Source organism: Euprymna scolopes, chromosome 14 (genome assembly GCF_053919585.1).
Source record: "Euprymna scolopes isolate OS-2025 chromosome 14, ASM5391958v1, whole genome shotgun sequence".
In the NCBI taxonomy this organism is placed as follows: domain Eukaryota; kingdom Metazoa; phylum Mollusca; class Cephalopoda; order Sepiida; family Sepiolidae; genus Euprymna; species Euprymna scolopes.
In genome coordinates, this window is record NC_136495.1 from 150,017,044 (window position 1) to 150,036,254 (window position 19,211).

Here is a 19,211-nt window from a genome sequence, read left to right on the forward strand (position 1 = left end):
TTGATTTTTTTAGATGAGGGTTGATTGTTTATATCACTTGTATTGAGTGGACTATTGTTTTCATCTTGAGTGTTATTTATACAACGCTTAGGTCCGTTTGGGCTTCGACCGTCTTCAGGCATGCTGTATGGAAAAGAAAGGGCGAAAAGTTACTGGCTCAGTAGATATTTTCGTATTATTGGAGTTAGTCTCTGTTTTATGGTTATTGTTTCATATGTGCAAAAAAACTTCTTTCCCAAACAAACAACATGCCTGAAGATGGTCAAAGGACAATCTGACCAAAATGTTGCACAAATAACACTCAAGATGGGAACAATAGTCCAATCAAAGCAAGTAATATAAACAATCATCGATTTATTTGAAATTAAAATGTCAACCCTGACTCTGCAGTTTGGTATTATAAAAAAATATTAACCACTTACCTACAATTATCTTGAAAAATTTTTTCAAATTTAAAATTATCCATGAAAACTTTGTAAATTCAATATTTTTATTTTCAAATCTTACAAATTTTTAAATAAATTTTTCCTTAAAAGTTTCAGGTTTGTGAAAATTATGTCAAGTGATGAGGAGGCGAGGATGAGGAAGAAGATGATGGCGAGGACGGAGATGAAGATCTTCGACGTGATTTTGAGGATAATTTATTAGAAGATTGTGACTTTGAATGTGATGCGTGATGGGATTTGGATTTTTCTGAATGACCTTTGCCCTTTCTTTTTTGTTCCTTATAAGTTTTATTTGAATAAGATTGCTTCTCATGTTTGCGAGATAAGGACCTTGAATTTTGTGGAGATTTTGATCTGCTTCTTGACCGTGATTGCATTCTTGATCTTGGCTTTGACCGCGATGACATTCTAGACCTTGATCTTGACCTAGATCTTGATTTAGACCATGACCGCGACTTTGATCTCGACCTGTGCCTAGACCTTTTTGAGGATCTAATTCTAGAATAATGATTTGGGGAAGAAGAGCCTCTTCTTTTTCTTCTTTTAGGAGAAGGAGATCGTCTTGATGTGGATCTAGTTCTAGAAGGAGAAGGAGAATGCCTTGAGCGATCACTGCGGTAATATCGATTATAACGACTACTGCTACTCCGATGGCTCATCACTGAATTTTCCCTCCGATGCTGGCGGTGATTTTGTGATTCAAAGTCTCGGTCTGATCGATTAAATTCACGAGTTGGATTACGGAAAACGTGAAGAAAATTGCACGACTTTCCTTTGTGACATCGATTTTCACTGTATAACCCTAAAAACGAGAAAGAACATTATTATTATTACGTGACAATTTTGATAGTTTTTATGGCTGAACACAAACATTAATAAAACGCACAAATCATTGAATTGCAAAAAACACACACAATGCATCCCATGTCAACAACCGTAATCTGTGTATAAATTGATGGTCAATCACACCAACACATACCAAATGTAGTTTATGCTGCAAATTTAAATTTAGCAAAAAATATTAAATTATTGAAAGTTTATAGTTTAGAGGCCTGTGGAACTGTATTCCATTTTCCTGCTTTCCAGTTGACTACAATATGGTTGTCTTCAAGTCCAATGTAAACAAGTTCTTGATAAGCCGTTCCCCTTAACAAATTTACTGAATTTCCATTACTGACAATTACTATATTGTCCAATTGACTACTTTACACTATTTAACCCTTATCCTCGAGTGACCCCTGGGCCTTGATAAGTGATGCCTATGTTAAAAAAAATAAATAAATAAATGTTATAAGAATAGTATATTTCATATTAGATCCTACCTTGATAAAGGGAGGTTCGCTATTATATATTATAAATAGAGCATTAATATAAGATAAAATAAAATGATGGAAAATAAAAATTTACATTATCAATTCATCAAAAGTTCAAAAACAAGGAATAGAACAAGACTTTCCTTATTCTATGGAGTTTCAAAATTAAGGGTTTTTTTTTTCTCTAGAGGAAATAATTATCCAAATAAAAGTATAGAATTACTAGTTAGCATAAAAACTGAAAACTTTGAAAAATGATTTAAAATAGAAAATTGAAAATGAGGTCCATCAATAAATAATGATAAATTACATGTTAATATTACGGATTTTTTACTTATAATTTACTAGCAGTTCCATCCGGCTTTGCTCGGGCCCTATGTACTGTTCATAACTTTATGTGCGTACGTATATATTAAAAAGTGTGAATATGTACGGTAATGCCGTTCTATATAATAGGCTTCCTTAACTGCCATCGAGAAAAATTGGTAGGGACTGCAGATGTCAAATTTTTTTTTAACTTTGACCCCAATTTTGACCCCTTAACATTTGTTTTGGGCTCAAATTAAATTAAAATGTTTGACTCATGTCCAAGTAATCTACATCTAAAATTTCAAGTGTTTAGACCCAACATTGGTAGAGGAGTTTGGTAGAGTCTACAAAGGTCAGCTCTAAACTTTGACCTCTTGCTAGCCAAATTTTCGCCCAAAAACTGATTAAAAAGCTAACCTGTATCTAAAATTTCAAGTGTCTAGACCCAAAATTGGTGACGGTGTTTGGTAGAATTCTCAAAGGTCAAATCGTTGAACTTTGACCCCTTAACAGCCAAATTTGTCCAAAAACTGATTAAAAAGATTTTCCCAAATCTCATTACTCCTTATTTCAAGTTTCGAGTCTGTAGACCAAAAATTGACAGAGTTATTTGATAGGGAAGTGTACACAGACAGACAAACACACAAACATTTTCACTTTTATAGATTTATCAACCAATTCATTGATTGAAATTCCAAGAAAAGCTTAATAAAAATCAAGCAGAACTATTTTATGTTAAATTTACATAAAAAACTCAACCCATGGCTAAAAATTTAAAAAGATTTATTGCACTATTTTTCTTATTTAATTATTATATAACTTTCTCTTTTCATGGGGAACTGTTTAGCCTTTAATCCAGAATTAAAAAAAAATGAAATTTGCTTTTAAGGCAATTACATGTAAACAGCCTCAAAAAATATTGTCAGAAATAGTGATAGAAAAAAGTCACATTGCCAAAGCTGCTGCAAAGAAGGTGGGCTCCCTCTATCATGCTAGAAAATACTCACATCTGACATTATCCTGTATCCCTATAAAGCCACCATTCGTCCATGCATGAAGTACTGTTGCCACATTTAAGCAAGTCCATCAACCACTCGTCTTTTTATTAGACAGGGTTCGTAGAGAGAAAAAAAAGTCTTCAATCTAATAGGTTTTGCACTGTCATCTAAGTTCCAACCTCTGTCCCATCGCCGCAATGTTGCATCCCTATGGTTGTTTTACAAGTACTTCAATGGAATCTGCTCTGACAAACTTGTAGCACTGGTTCTCCCTCGATATAATCCCCCCCCGCCCCCAACTAACTTGACAAGCAGCAAAATTCCATGCCTTCAGTGCAGAGGACCTTAATGCCAGAGAGCCTTCTACTTGAACTCCTAGACTTTGGAATTCCCTCCCTGTATCCTGCTTCCCCGACTATACTAACATGCAGAAATTTAAATGTAATGTGAACAGACATCTTGCTGCTCAACTCCCTACTTAGGATGTCCCTACAAGCATGGTTTCTAATTCACGGTAGCTCCTTACATATCAGTGATAAATTGTCTTGAATAAAAGAAAACAAAAAAAAACTTTAAAGGCTAAAAATAACTCGAGAATAAGAGTTAATGAAATGGGTAGATCTGACAATTAAATGATGATGAATACTATGAGAAGATTGAAAATCTCCAGCCGACCCAGAAAGTAATTGTTTTCTCTTTGTCAGAAACATCATACCTGCAATCAGACAACTCAAAGACTCAAAAAACAAAATAGACAGAAGTGATAATTAAGTTATAAGACTGCCAAAAAAACGTCTTAATCGTCATATCTGAAAATAATTTGTGTTATTTCAGAAAAAAACATTCCATTTGAACATTGAGAGATGAAAATGCTATTTCAAATTAAAAAATGGCAGACAGACAGACCCGGCCTCTTATAGAGATGCATGGACATATCTAAAATATTTGTCAATAAACAAAATCTTAAATTTGTATTGCACTTGTCAGTGCATTTTCTTTTTTTCTTCTTTAATCTTCTGCTTACAATAAAAACAAACCTTGTGCTTTCTTATCTGATAATGAAGAAACAAATACATTTTATCAACTCGATTTCACAAAATGATTATTTGAATGAAATATGAAAATTATCACATCTACAAAAGTTTCTCTTTGCTCATATGTGTGTGCAGACGGGAAGTTTTTGCTGCAAAAAACATGTGGTACAATAGGGAAACATTGACGCCTACCCCCCTCCACCTTCTCCAAGTGTTAGGAAGTAGCGGGGGAAAGAAAAATATGACAAAAAATAGAGAAAATAGGCTTATCAGCAGAAGAATGGAGAGGAAGTTGTTCAGAAAGAAACACAAAAGAAAGCAAAAATAGGATTGTTAATTAAGGTGTGGCAATAACTTGGGACAAAAGGCTATACAATAGGTCAATATAGAGTTAGGGTGTGGCGGTGGGTTTTTTTGACAGTTTATGACGGTTGGGAACAATTTGTGAACAGTCTTGAGTTTATAACAGTTGACAACAGTTAAAGAATAGTTGTGAGTTTGCCACAGTCAACGACAGATTGTGGCTTTGGGTCAGATCGAGAAATCTCTAGGTTGAGAAGAGGAAATGAACTTGTCCACCGACTGACAAACATAGCCTTAGCAGATGACTAAGATGCGAATGTTAGAATTCAGAGGGCCAATAGTGTCACACACACACACCCAGAGTACAACTGATATTTACAGAATGTATCAGAGTTTGTGGGGATTTTTTGTGCTTTGTTTTATTTTAATTTTATATTCGTGAACTTGTACACCAATGTGAGAGACAATGACACTGTCAGAAGAGAAAAGAAACCAAATCAACAGCACACAACATTAGGGTTGGCAATCATTGTCATGTGCATGGTATCACATTGGCGCCATGGACTGGGATCAACCCTTACAAGTAAAAAAAAAAAAAAAAAAAAAAAAAAAAAATGAAAAAGAAAAAAAGATAGAAAAATTGAATAAATTTGCATAAGAAAAGAATGAAAGAAAAATAAAAGGGAAAAATAGTTTAAAAAAATGTATCAATTATAGCAGCACTTCAAAGAGCACTGTTTTTTTTTTTTTTTTTTTTACTCTCACATTCACCCCCTAACAAGGCATATCACCACTTGGACGTAAGGGGCTACTATTTGAAACTATGCCTAGGAAAGATTAACAAGATGTTGGTTTACGTTACATTTAAACTTCTGCATATCAGTACAGTCAGGGAAGCAGTTAGCAGGAAGGGAATTTCAAAGTCTAGCTGTTTGAGGGAAGAAACTATTAGAGTGATTGGTGATTGTAATCTTACTCATTCTCTCTTCAATCTTGAACACGCAGTGAAATTCGAAAAACGTAGTTTGTTACTTTTAACATCTTTAAAAGCAAGCTTCTCGCTTTTCACTAAAAACACTTGACCATGACAAATCTTACCAAGGACAAAAACCTTTTCTGAGATTAATTTTTACCAGAATGTAATGGAAATGTTTCAATTTTAGTTTATCCTTTTGTTCACTGTTACCCCTGTTCTATAAGTTGGAGCACAAATGGTGATTGGGACTCTCAGAAATGACCAAAAGGGGTTGAATCTTTTGCTGATCAGGATCTGACTGCTTTCTTTAAGCACAAGCTGGAGGTCAAGATCAGATGTGATAGAAAAAGATTTTATCTGTCAGTTTTGAAAGGAAAAAAAAAAAATTTTTTAAGTGGATACAAGTAAGGATCTTGTGTATAAAAAGCAGTCAAGTTTTTTTGCCTGAGCATCGCATGCAATAGCTAGTTCCATTGGATTCCAGCTTTTTGGATGTTTAATCGCTTCGCTAGTCAAGTGAATGAGTTACCCCCAGCTGCTAGTAATAGACATTCTTCAAGATGCCAACTAACTTACCCTGTTAGCATTTTTTGGGGTCCTTTATTCTTCATTTTTTTTTTTAGAGTATTCATAGATCCCCCCACCCCCCTATCATTACTCAGGTATGGTATATATGTCTATTTTTGTAAATAAAATTTCATTGAATCAATTGGATATCTTTTAAGCAGGATTAAAGCCATGGAGTGAATGCAGTATTTTTGTGAAAGAGTTTAGTTTAGAGTAGGCAAAAGTTTTTGTCAAAAGAATAACTTTCGACACCCGCAGGACGTAATGAAATTATTATTTTTATTTGACTAAATAAATTGGCACCAAACATTTTTCAGTGGTTCAACATGAGATTGACTGATTAAGATAAACCTTTCCTCTAGATTAAACTCCAAAGTGTTAAAAAGTTATCAATTTGTTCTAATAACAGATTTGTTTGGTTTGTTTTAAAGCATATTAACCCTTTTCAGATTATTGCATTACTGGTTCTAGTCATTTTGATAAATGCTTTTTAGAATTCAAGTTCTTAAAATACTCAAATTTTTATTCATGCTGTAAATTTGTATATGTTGTTTTGCATTATGGCATATCAACCCTTTTCAGGTTATTTAATACTGAATCCATGGCAAGTGCTCGTCTGAACTCCAATCTCTGGTCCCCCCTCGCCAATCTTTCATGAAAAACACCGGTCTAGCTGAATCCACTGTGAAAAATTTCCCCCACTCTATATCTGTGCCTAAATCAAAATGTGGATTCCATGAACAAAGCTTCTTTCTTAGAACTGCACGCCTGTGGAACTCTGTTCCGTCTGCCTGCTTCCCTCCGGACTACAACTTGGATGTCTTCAAGTCCAATGTTAACAAATTCCTAATGAACCGCCCCTTTAAGTAAACACTTCATCAAATCTCCACACTAACGTAATGTACTTGCAATAACCCTTATCCCTGAGTGGCTTCCGGGCCTTGATAAGTGGTGATCACTGTGTAAAAAAAAAAAAAAAATCCAGTAATTTTTTATTTTTTTAAAAAGTTTTATACTTCAAGTGCTTTATATCTTCAAATATTTATTAATGGTGTTTGGTTTAGCTGATTTGTAGAGGAAAATTTTATATTTTTTTTTGCAGAACACGATTGGGAATGGGAAAAAAAATGGTGGACAGCCTGAACTGGTAGCATCAGGAAATTTGTACATATACCAACAGATAGTTTCATGGTATATACGGGACTGACTCATAGATAAAACACTTGCAAGTGAACTTTAGAATATAGGTAACTACAGGGTGGCTCCACACTGCCTAAATCTCACAAGTTGGGCCCTCATCATTGAATGTAGTTCAACAGTCATGTTCATACACTGTATGCCTTTTTCTCAATAATTTCAATCCCTTTAACTTTAGCTAGTTTTAAGAGTAATGATACTATGATTGTCTTCAAACTTGAAAAAATTATAACATTCAATTGTTAAACTATCACTGAGAATTTCTGCATTTCATAAACTTACCTTGATTATTATCCCTAGTGCTTGAAAAAAGTGTGTTTATGACAACAAACTAAATCTTCACTCTCTGAGACAAATGGCGGCGTATTGAATGTAAGCAATAGATAGTTGCAATCTGGAAGTATCTGGCATCTACTCAAGGTACAAGGCGTGTTTGAATCAATTCCCACTTTATGGTGTTATATTCATTTATTTATGACTGAACAAATTAGTTCAACCAGATTATAAAAGGTTAACAAGAGTTCTTGAAAAATGATACCACTGAGGAAATTTTCCAGCTATCATAGAAGCAAGATTCAGCAATAAATTTGTTATAGATTTTGGAGAGGACAGAGGCTAGTTCAACAGAGCCTTTTTTTTTTTTTTACTCTATAGCAAGGATAAGATCAGGTTCACAAGCTCTGGAAGTGTAAAGTATTTTATGATATTTAAAAAAAATGGGAAGAGATGACGATCAGATCATCTAGTGCAGTTTTTGTCTGAAGTGGGAAATTTGGGATTGGATTACAACAACAAATGATTGTAAAACGTAAGTACAGCTCTTAGCTTTTAAGATTATGACATACCAAGAAAAGAGAATTGATGATTAATTTAGCTACAGATCATAAACATGCATATTTGCTCATGACAGAAAAACTAATAATGCATCTAATTAATGAAGCTGAATATAGTTTTTTGAGTGTGTTATATTACCCAAAATTAAAAAGTAATTCTTTGAAGGCCAGAAACTTAAATAAGAACAATCCTCACTTAATCTAAGGGAGATAATTGTTCACTATTTTTTGGTTTTAGGTTTGATTAGGTTCCTTGGTAGAGTAAAATTGTTTTTGTTTTTGACTTTACAGAACATGAACGAGTTTTGCTATGAGAAGATTACAATGTAGAAATTAACAGTGTAATTATTATTAATATAAAATTAAAATTGCATGTGAATTCTGAAGAGGGTGTAAAAGTGAGGAAATTATTTCATCCTTTAACGTACCACAAATGGCAGCAACCCATCTTTTGATTTCCACCACTTGACAGGAAAGTCGTTTTCCACCATACCAACGACCATTAAACTTGGCATAGGCTTTCATCGTTTCCTCTTCACTGATATAGAATAGAAAAAAATAAAAGACATTTTAAGAAAGTATCACAAATGTGTGCAAAAATGGGTAAAAAAAGTAAAACTCTTTTCAATTTTAACTTGTGAATACTCATTTATTTTAGACATTTTAATTAAATAAAATGAATTTAATCTTTTCTCTTTATAGATGTAGAAGTCTTCTTTTTCTTAGATTAAAAAGAAACTATTTTTAATCATTGTATTCTAAATATAACAAGGGATAATACATATTTCTAGGTAAGACCTCTTTATCAAATGTTAAAGTGTTTCAAATCTCCTGGTTAATAATAGGATTAGATTTATTTGAGTCAGGAAAAAAGGTGAGTTCGCAAAACCAGTTAAAGTTAAAAAAGACAAAATTAGTCTTTTCTGTTCATATTTCACTAGCTTTTTTTTCTTTTAAATACTATTAATACTTGTGATGAAATTCCCTATTGCAATCTTCTGTTTTATTGCTAAGTTTATTACTTTTTGACTATTGATAAACAGATAGAGAGGCAAACAGAAAGAATGACAAAAACTGTCCAAGATTAGAGCAGAGGGAGGGGAGCAATCAACATATAAGCATACAGTGGGAGAGGGTAAGAGTAACAGAGAGAAGCTTAGTAAAAAATGAGCGACTTAGTAAATTACAAATTACGGTTAGTTACAAAAATTAAAACATTTTTTTTTTTTTCAAACATAGCTCAATCCAAAAACCTATGAACACTTCGGTAGTCTCTGTGATCAAAATATATACCAAAAAAATAAAAAGAGTACTTTATTTTATTTATTTATTTTTTAATTAAACTGGAAAGAGGATTATTTTCTGTAGAAAAACAAGGTAACCTGATCTTCTTCAAATAACCATGAAAACAGATCACATGAGTATAAGGTGATGTAAGGGTCATTGACATAGTGAGATTCAAAAGGTTGTGGACGTAAGATGATCTCTAGATGACCAGAAAGAACCCAGACAGGAGAGACAGATGACAGAATCGATAAAGCCAGAAGATTATATAAAAAAAAAAAAAAACATGTACAATTAAAGACAAGATGTTCTAGTTCTTGTCAATTTGTAATATAGTATATACCAGGATACGGCATTAAAAATTAATAACAGAATACAGTACAGTATATAATACACACGAATATAATCAAACACCATTATAAACAACACCATAAGGTAAATACCATAACCAGGGTCCGGAAAAACATTGTATTCCACATTGTAATCTGAAAAGATTGTATCCTAGAGCCACCGTATCCCAGGGTTCTTCTGCACAAGTTTTCTAATGATGGCTAAGGATTTGACAAAGTCATTCATCAAATAGGATAAAAAATGGGTTTTCTTTGCATTTTTTTTTTTTTTGAGAAATGAACCAAAGTCACGTTATAATAAAACAAAACTTTCTACAATATTATTTTTTTAAAAAAGAGAAAGAAAAGATAAAAAGGAGAAAATAATTTTTTAAATAGTTATTTACTTGCCTCCCCACGAGGGCAGTTAGACACTAATGTTTTAAATGTGAGGAAAACTAGTTCCCCAAAAGAGGCACACAGGATTGGCAACATTGCCCCAGTCTTTAAGGATTTCTTCTACTTTTTACAAAGATTTTCTAGTGTTACATTATTATTGTGTTACAAAATTTAAATTTTAAAGAAAAAGGTCACTTCTTGTAAAATTTAATTTGAAAATTTAAAAAAAAACTCTCAGCTGAAAATTGTGATTGTGACAAAATTTTTGTTTTTTTTTATTTCAATAATAAATAAATGAACTTGTTTATTTTTTTACAAGGATTAAAAAATTAAAAAAAAGTGGCACACTGGGTTGAAAAAAAGTCTCAGTCTTTAAGGATTTGCCAAAAAATAATCAACCGTAACTGTGTGTAAAGTCGTTTTGTTGTTTCTTTGAATAGCACAAGACATTTTTCATTATCAGACTCAGTAGATTGCCTGTGTAAGATAAAATATTTAATAAAAATCGGAAGTTTTCTTTAGTAAATATCTTTTTAGGTATGAACTTAAAAAGATTTTTACCAAAAATAACCTCTCGAAACTTCTGAGTAAATTTGTTTTATTGCTTATTACAAGATTGTTTTACAATATTTTACACTGACAGACCCAGTCGATAGCCTGCATCAAAATTGCTTTAATCAGCAGCAGCAATTAGTCGTATATTGATCGTACCTAATTTTTAGAAAAACCAAACAAAACTGTATAGAAAAACGATTTTTTATATAAATTTTTTTTTTTAATTTTAAGAGAAATTGCTTCAAACAAAGCCTGAAGTCACTTGTAAGTAGAACTACAAACGATTATCACAAAGACAATATGTGAGCAGATAATAGTGAACAGATAAATGGCATAACAATCTTCAGGAGAAATTACTTTTTACATTTATAAAATTACAAACAAAACACAGATTTGAAAAAAGAAATAAATGTTTTAACCTAACATTTATTTATCTGAAAAAAAAAAAAAGATGTTAAAAAATTGATGCTTAACTCCCATTTTATAAAAAAGATATTTAACTCACGTTTTATACTGAACATAAACATTGCCACGGAGATGAGGTTCAAAGTTACAAGATACTTTGAATTGAGTAACATGGCCAACATTTTTGAACTCTGGTAAGACATCTTCATAAAACTGCTTGAAATCATCATAGACTTCACCTTCTTCGAATTCAAGGGTTAAATCTGGAATAATATAATTAGAAATTTACAAAAATATCGTGAGAAGGCTCAATATGTTCTTCAGTCTTTTCACTCCTTTGGAATCATTTCTTATATTTTGGATAGAATGTATCTTCATACGCAGGATTTTAATTTGACAGAATACTCAAGAACTAACCTATTATTATTACACTAAAACTGAATTAACATTTATTTCTCTGAAGCTTTCTTCCTATATATTTTAAACAACAGGCTCCTTCAGTCTTTGACAGACAATGGATACCCACGAAGGGTTGCCTGCGCATGAAATTTTTGTGGTAGGAGGTGCGCAATATCCAATCACACCTTTCCTGAGACAACATTGTTAAATACCAGTGGCAAGTGAAGTACAGGACGACTGGAAACAAATGCCGAGATAAGCAGAGAGCACATACAGCACCTAGAATTCCCAAATGGTCACCCATTTGGTTGGTACTAACCAGACTCAACGTTGCTTAACTTCGGTGATCTGATGAGAACCGGTGTGTCAACGTGATTGTGCCTATATATTTTAATCCCACAAAATACATGTTAAAATATTCTGTGGTTATGAAATTGAGTTATGTTTAAGAAAAAAATTAATTTTAATTAGCCATAAAAAAGGGCAGGTAATATTCAATAAAACAAATGCTTTCACTGATCTTCTTTCAGCATACATTTACACATGATCCATTTTTAGATTCATTGTCATCTTTGACAGAGATGATGACGACGAGCTAAGGAAAAATCACTGCTGCTACTGTTTTTGTGCTTTTCGTTATAACTTTATTACGATTACTACTATTATGTATATTGGTTTTTGACATTTTTATTTATTTACATTTGAAGTATTTGAGATTTTGTTTTATTTTTGGTCTCAATAAATATTCGATTCATCTATAATAAATCAAATCAATGTTTTTCCTGCTACTCTGACTATTATAGACTACAAACCAAAAGCTTCATATGCTAATCTTTTCCACTAACCACCCACAACATTTCCTAATGCAGTTTTCAGAAAATATGCGTATCCTTATAAATATTATTACATTTTTTTTCGATCTAGCTGTTTCTCCAAAATGTGTTTCACAAGAAAGGTGGCAGACACTTTCACTCTCTAACAATTATCTACTCCCACATCACTCACATACATCAGGGAATTTCCTTAATATACTTACTTATGCTTCAATCACTGTTATTTCAATTTTTTACTCTTATTGTGTTGTACATATTTCTAGATCTTAAATATAAATAACAAAGGCTCCCTCAATTCACTTTCATTCTTGGAGTTGTCATGACTGTATTTGAGGAATAAAGGTATATACAAACATTTCGTCTCCTTACAAATATTACATTTTTCTGATCTAGATGCTGCTCCAAAATACATCGTACATGATATCTATTATTCCAAAGCCGAGTTAATCAACATTTGTTTCTTTAAAGTTCTTTTATATAGAATTTTAATCACACAAAATAGATGCCAAAATATTCTTTGATTTTAGGATTGAGCCATGTTTGAAAAAAGAAAATACATTTTAACCATTCTAATTAGAACAATTAAAACGTTTTTTTTTGCTTTTTTTTTTTACAATTCAATTCTAAAACCAAGGAATATTTGCAATTTACTCGTCAAGTCTCTTGTTAAGTTTTTCTACTTCCACCAAATGTTGTTTTACATGCCTTCCAGTCATTTTTATACAGTTTCCATCACTTTTGCTTCCATTACTTTCTCTCTTTCTCCATTTAATAAGTAATAAAACAAGATTGTAGTAATCCATTATAAACACTAAAGAAAATCACTACAAGTATCCATTGCCAACATGGCTGGAAAAATAGTTGGATCATTTTACCGATCCAAAATGTTTCTCAGTCCAGACAGAGTTCTCTACCCGTATAACAGCTAAATGCACCCTAAGATGGGATACAAGGAAAGACTTGCTAAGAAGACCCTTTTCTGCCTTGACAAAGTGCAAAATCAGCTTTGAAATATAGTGGGCAAGGCCCTTTTCTCTTTCCTACTTCACACAGAAAAGACATTGCGGGTGTATCTCTGTTCTATCATCATTTTCACGGCAGATGCTTGACTGAGCTTTTATCTATGCTCCCCCCCCCCGCCCCCAGCAAAAATTTTTGAAGGCTACAACTGTCAAAATTTTCATAAGCAGGGGAGATAAGTCATCCTATCATTTAACCAAGTAAAAATGAAAGTTACTGAAATGAAGTAAACATTTTAAAACTAAAATATTTGAAACAAAAACAATAATAGTAAAGCAATAGAAATTTACTGAAAAAAAAAAAAAACTTAGTAAAAATGACAGACGGCATTACCTCCCGTTTTTAGAGGGATGTGCAATATTACATAATACGATAAAATTGGTTTTTAACTTTAATTAAACTTTTTTTTTCTATGTTATTTCTGCTTCTATGAGATATATTGCTCTCTATCATTCTTCTGTCTAGAATTTTTACTTTGTGTTAGTAAAACAAGTTGAAATAAATAATTTGTTATTTAACATTAAATTATTAAAAAGGTTGTACAATTCTTTTGAAACAAACTCCCCCCCCCCTTTTATCATCAACAATGCATGCATCTTTGTTTTGTGACATAATCTAAGTTTCATTGCTAACTTCAAGTTTTTCCATGTATCCATCCAGCGCACCCGCAGCTAAGATTGAACTCACTATACGAGTTTGTAGTGTAATTCAAATCTTGTCAATAACTGAATACTTGATGCTTCGCTAGGGCTATCGAGGGTATTTTTTATTTGACGCCATTACTAAATGGGGTGTCTACCACGGCTAAAGAGAGTCTCATCTATCCTCGAGAGAAGGATAGACCACGCCAGTTTTTCAACCTGATATTTTACCTTGCAGTACATACAACGCCTCACCTTCCCAAATGGTCACCCATCTGGTACTGGCCAGGCTCAATGTTGTTTAACTTTGGTGATCTGGCGTGAACCGGTGTGTCAATGTGATGAATCAAGTTTTTAATAAACTAGCATTTCAGCCTGGCGTTGCCCGAGTGTTTGGAGGTGTATGTTGAGCAAAAAAAGAAAGGTGGTCGATTTTTTAAAACTTTGACCCCTATTATGACCCCTTAAAATTTATTTTGGGCTCAAATCAAGTTATTAAGTTAGATCCATGTCCAAGGAACCGATATCTAAAATTTCAAGTGTTTAGACCCAAAATTGTCGGAGGAGTTTGGTAGAGTTCTCAAAGGTCAAATCGTTGAACTTTGATCCCTTAACAGCCAAATTTCTGACCGAAATCTGATCACAAAGATTTTCCCAAATCTCAGTACACGATATATCAAATTTCGAGTCTGTAGACTTAAAATTGACAGAGTTATTGCATAGGGAAATGTACACAAACACACAGGCACGTTCACTTTTATAGGTACAGAGATTATAATAAATAAAATACCTGCATCGTAATCATCCTGGCTTTTCTCTAAAATCATATGCGTATACATTCCAGGAAACATTAAAGTGTGACAAGTTTCAGGTTCTGGATGGTTCCGAGAACACCTGTTAAGAATATAAATAATTAGCATAAAAAATTAATATAAAAATGAACATAGATTAATTAACATAAAAAATGAATATAGATTACTATACTAGACAGTCTTTTATGATAATTTAAAAAAAAAAAAAAGCTTAAAAAGACATTTTAAAATATTTTAAATCATAAAACGCATATCCAAGTGAACAAATGTGAAAGTTGGGCTTATTTCTTGCACTAGCAATAAATTTAAACTGCATACAATAGATGTACCACATGTTATTTAATGAATGACCCTATTTCATATAACAATTACATCGGTGCTTGTGCAGTTTAATAAAGATATTAAAAAAAAAATCAAAGATAAAATAAAAAAATTCTTGATCCAATTCAGCAATTTTTTTTAATGAGAACTTCATTCCATAACGGATGCATACATCAGAGAGACTTTTCATCTTTGTTTTTTAATATCTTTGCTAATCTGCACAAGCACCATTACACCAGTTAGTGTTAATCTTGTACAGGTTAAAGTGATACAAAGTTTGAAAAATAAACGGGTTCCCACGTTACATGAGGTTAAAGAAGTCATAGTAGAGAAAAACAAAGAGACGTCAGAATATCACGGATGACGTCATAGATATCCAACATATTTCACGTCATAGATATCAGGGTCAACATATTTCACGTCATAGATATCCAACATATTTCACGTCATAGATATCAGGGTCAACATATTTCACGTCATAGATATCAGGGTCAACATATTTCACGTCATAGATATCAGGATCAACATATTTCACGTCATAGATATCCAACATATTTCACGTCATAGATATCCAACATATTTCACGTCATAGATATCCAACATATTTCACGTCATAGATATCCAACATATTTCACGTCATAGATATCCAACATATTTCACGTCATAGATATCCAACATATTTCACGTCATAGATATCAGGGTCAACATATTTCACGTCATAGATATCAGGGTCAACATATTTCACGTCATAGATATCCAACATATTTCACGTCATAGATATCCAACATATTTCACGTCATAGATATCCAACATATTTCACGTCATAGATATCCAACATATTTCACGTCATAGATATCCAACATATTTCACGTCATAGATATCCAACATATTTCACGTCATAGATATCAGGGTCAACATATTTCACGTCATAGATATCAGGGTCAACATATTTCACGTCATAGATATCAGGGTCAACATATTTCACGTCATAGATATCAGGGTCAACATATTTCACGTCATAGATATCAGGGTCAACATATTTCACGTCATAGATATCAGGGTCAACATATTTCACGTCATAGATATCAGGGTCAACATATTTCACGTCATAGATATCAGGGTCAACATATTTCACGTCATAGATATCAGGGTCAACATATTTCGCGTCATAGATATCAGGGTCAATATATTTCACGTCATAGATATCAGGGTCAACATATTTCGCGTCATAGATATCAGGGTCAACATATTTCACGTCATAGATATCAGGGTCAACATATTTCGCGTCATAGATATCAGGGTCAACATATTTCACGTCATAGATATCAGGGTCAACATATTTCACGTCATAGATATCAGGGTCAACATATTTCACGTCATAGATATCAGGGTCAACATATTTCACGTCATAGATATCAGGGTAAACATATTTCACGTCATAGATATCAGGGTCAACATATTTCACGTCATAGATATCAGGGTCAACATATTTCACGTCATAGATATCAGGGTCAACATATTTCACGTCATAGATATCAGGGTCAACATATTTCACGTCATAGATATCAGGGTCAACATATTTCACGTCATAGATATCAGGGTCAACATATTTCACGTCATAGATATCAGGGTCAACATATTTCACGTCATAGATATCAGGGTCAACATATTTCACGTCATAGATATCAGGGTCAACATATTTCACGTCATAGATATCAGGATCAACATATTTCACGTCATAGATATCAGGGTCAACATATTTCACGTCATAGATATCAGGGTCAACATATTTCACGTCATAGATATCAGGGTCAACATATTTCACGTCATAGATATCAGGGTCAACATATTTCTTAAAAAAAAAAAAAAAAAAGAAAAAAAGGACATTTAAAAAAATCTTTTGTGTACCCACCATGCACCAAATCGGCACGCACCAGTTTTCATGAAAAATGTACAAACTTCTGTTTCTTTTCCGTATCCAGGTGGAGCCAATGGATTATGCGAAGGACCCTTAAACAGAGGATAACAATGTAATGTAAAAACTTGGGTTTGGAAAAATTTATGAAAATAAACAAAAAAGAATTCTTAAATAGAATTATTATTGTGGTTATGTGTCTGAATAAATAGAAGAAAAAGGAAGAGAGAAAGGGGGAAGAAAGAGGAAGAGAGACAGGGCGAATAGAGGGAGCGGGGGAAAGAGGAACGAAGAGGGAGCGGGGGAAAGAGGAACGAAGAGGGAGCGGGGGAAAGAGGAACGAAGAGGGAGCGGGGGAAAGAGGAACGAAGAGGGAGCGGGGGAAAGAGGAACGAAGAGGGAGGGGGGAAAGAGGAACGAAGAGGGAGGGGGGAAAGAGGAACGAAGAGGGAGGGGGGAAAGAGGAACGAAGAGGGAGGGGGGAAAGAGGAACGAAGAGGGAGGGGGGAAAGAGGAACGAAGAGGGAGGGGGGAAAGAGGAACGAAGAGGGAGGGGGGAAAGAGGAACGAAGAGGGAGGGGGGAAAGAGGAACGAAGAGGGAGGGGGAAAGAGGAACGAAAAGGGAGGGGGAAAGAGGAACGAAAAGGGAGGGGGAAAGAGGAACGAAAAGGGAGGGGGAAAGAGGAACGAAAAGGGAGGGGGAAAGAGGAACGAAAAGGGAGGGGGAAAGAGGAACGAAAAGGGAGGGGGAAAGAGGAACGAAAAGGGAGGGGGAAAGAGGAACAAAGATGGAGGGGGAAAGAGGAACAAAGATGGAGGGGGAAAGAGGAACAAAGATGGAGGGGGAAAGAGGAACAAAGATGGAGGGGGAAAGAGGAACAAAGATGGAGGGGGAAAGAGGAACAAAGATGGAGGGGGAAAGAGGAACAAAGATGGAGGGGGAAAGAGGAACAAAGATGGAGGGGGAAAGAGGAACAAAGATGGAGGGGGAAAGAGGAACAAAGATGGAGGGGAAAGAGGAACAAAGATGGAGGGGGAAAGAGAAAGAAAGAGAGAAAGAGGAAAAGATGAACAAAGGTGTAGAAAGAGGAACAAAGGTAGAGAAGACGAAGAAGAACAAAAGGGGGGGGGAGAAAGAAGAACAAAAGGGGGGAGAGAAAGAAGAACAAAAGGGGGGAGAGAAAGAAGAACAAAAGGGGGGGAGAGAAAGAAGAACAAAAGGGGGGGAGAGAAAGAAGAACAAAAGGGGGGGGAGAAAGAAGAACAAAGGAGGGGGAGAAAGAAGAACAAAGGGGGGGAGAAAGAAGAACAAAGGGGGGAGAAAGAAGAACAAAGGGGGAGAGAAAGAAGAACAAAGGGGGAGAGAAAGAAGAAAAAGGGGGGGGGAGAAAGAAGAAAAAAGGGAGGGGGGAAAAACACAAGGGGGGGGGAGAAAGAAGAACAAGGGGGGGGGAGAAAGAAGAACAAAAAGCGAGGGGGAGAAAGAAGAACAAAAAGCGAGGGGGAGAAAGAAGAACAAAAAGGGAGGGGGAGAAAGAAGAACAAAAAGGGAGGGGGAGAAAGAAGAACAAAAAGGGAGGGGGAGAAAGAAGAACAAAAAGGGAGGGGGAGAAAGAAGAACAAAAAGGGAGGGGGAGAAAGAAGAACAAAAAGGGAGGGGGAGAAAGAAGAACAAAAAGGGAGGGGGAGAAAGAAGAACAAAAAGGGAGGGGGAGAAAGAACAAAAGGGAGGGGGAGAAAGAAGAACAGAAAGGGAGGGGGAGAAAGAAGAACAGAAAGGGAGGAGGAGAAAGAAGAACAGAAAGGGAGGAGGAGAAAGAAGAACAGAAAGGGAGGAGGAGAAAGAAGAACAGAAAGGGAGGAGGAGAAAGAAGAACAGAAAGGGAGGGGGAGAAAGAACAGAGAAAGTGAAAGGGAGGGGGAGAAAAAACAGAGAAAGTGAATTAAATAATTTTTTAAATGTGTCCATGCATTTTTATAAATAGGCTCTATTTGTCAGGATTTCACACTTAGGCAAAGAGATAATAAATATTATTTCACACAAAACTTGTCTATTCAAATACAATATTAATATGAATTGAACTCTAAAATAACCACATTTAATACCCACTTGGAAATTATATATAAATATAGTTAAATATGTTCATCTTTGTAAATTTTCAAGGTGAAACTCACATAGCTTAGCATATCAGCAACACAGTTTACAATTATAATATATTAGTGGGACATGTTTCCTGGGAAATTTTATTAAGCCAAGAAACTATTGCTCTTACCCTTGAATTAATCAAATTTTTAGTTTTATGTAAGTATAAATTTTCAAA

The 19,211-nt window shown here is 34.2% G+C and overlaps 1 protein-coding gene and 1 pseudogene across 1 annotated transcript in view; both read right to left on the bottom strand.

Annotated features, from left to right (window-relative positions):
• Positions 1-472: 472 nt before the first annotated feature.
• The window catches only part of LOC145293287 (uncharacterized), a 42,638-nt gene continuing 23,899 nt past the window's right edge, over positions 473-19,211 (bottom strand). The window contains exons 6-10 of the mRNA XM_080139890.1: positions 16,887-16,984; positions 14,632-14,735; positions 11,049-11,211; positions 8,405-8,514; positions 473-1,248 (exon numbers count right to left, since the gene is read on the bottom strand). Of these exons, the coding sequence (XP_079996016.1) occupies positions 554-1,248; positions 8,405-8,514; positions 11,049-11,211; positions 14,632-14,735; positions 16,887-16,984 (1,170 nt within the window). The 3' untranslated portion in view covers positions 473-553. The remainder of the gene's footprint in view (positions 1,249-8,404; positions 8,515-11,048; positions 11,212-14,631; positions 14,736-16,886; positions 16,985-19,211) is intronic.
• LOC145293417 (5S ribosomal RNA) lies at positions 11,615-11,736 on the bottom strand (annotated as a pseudogene).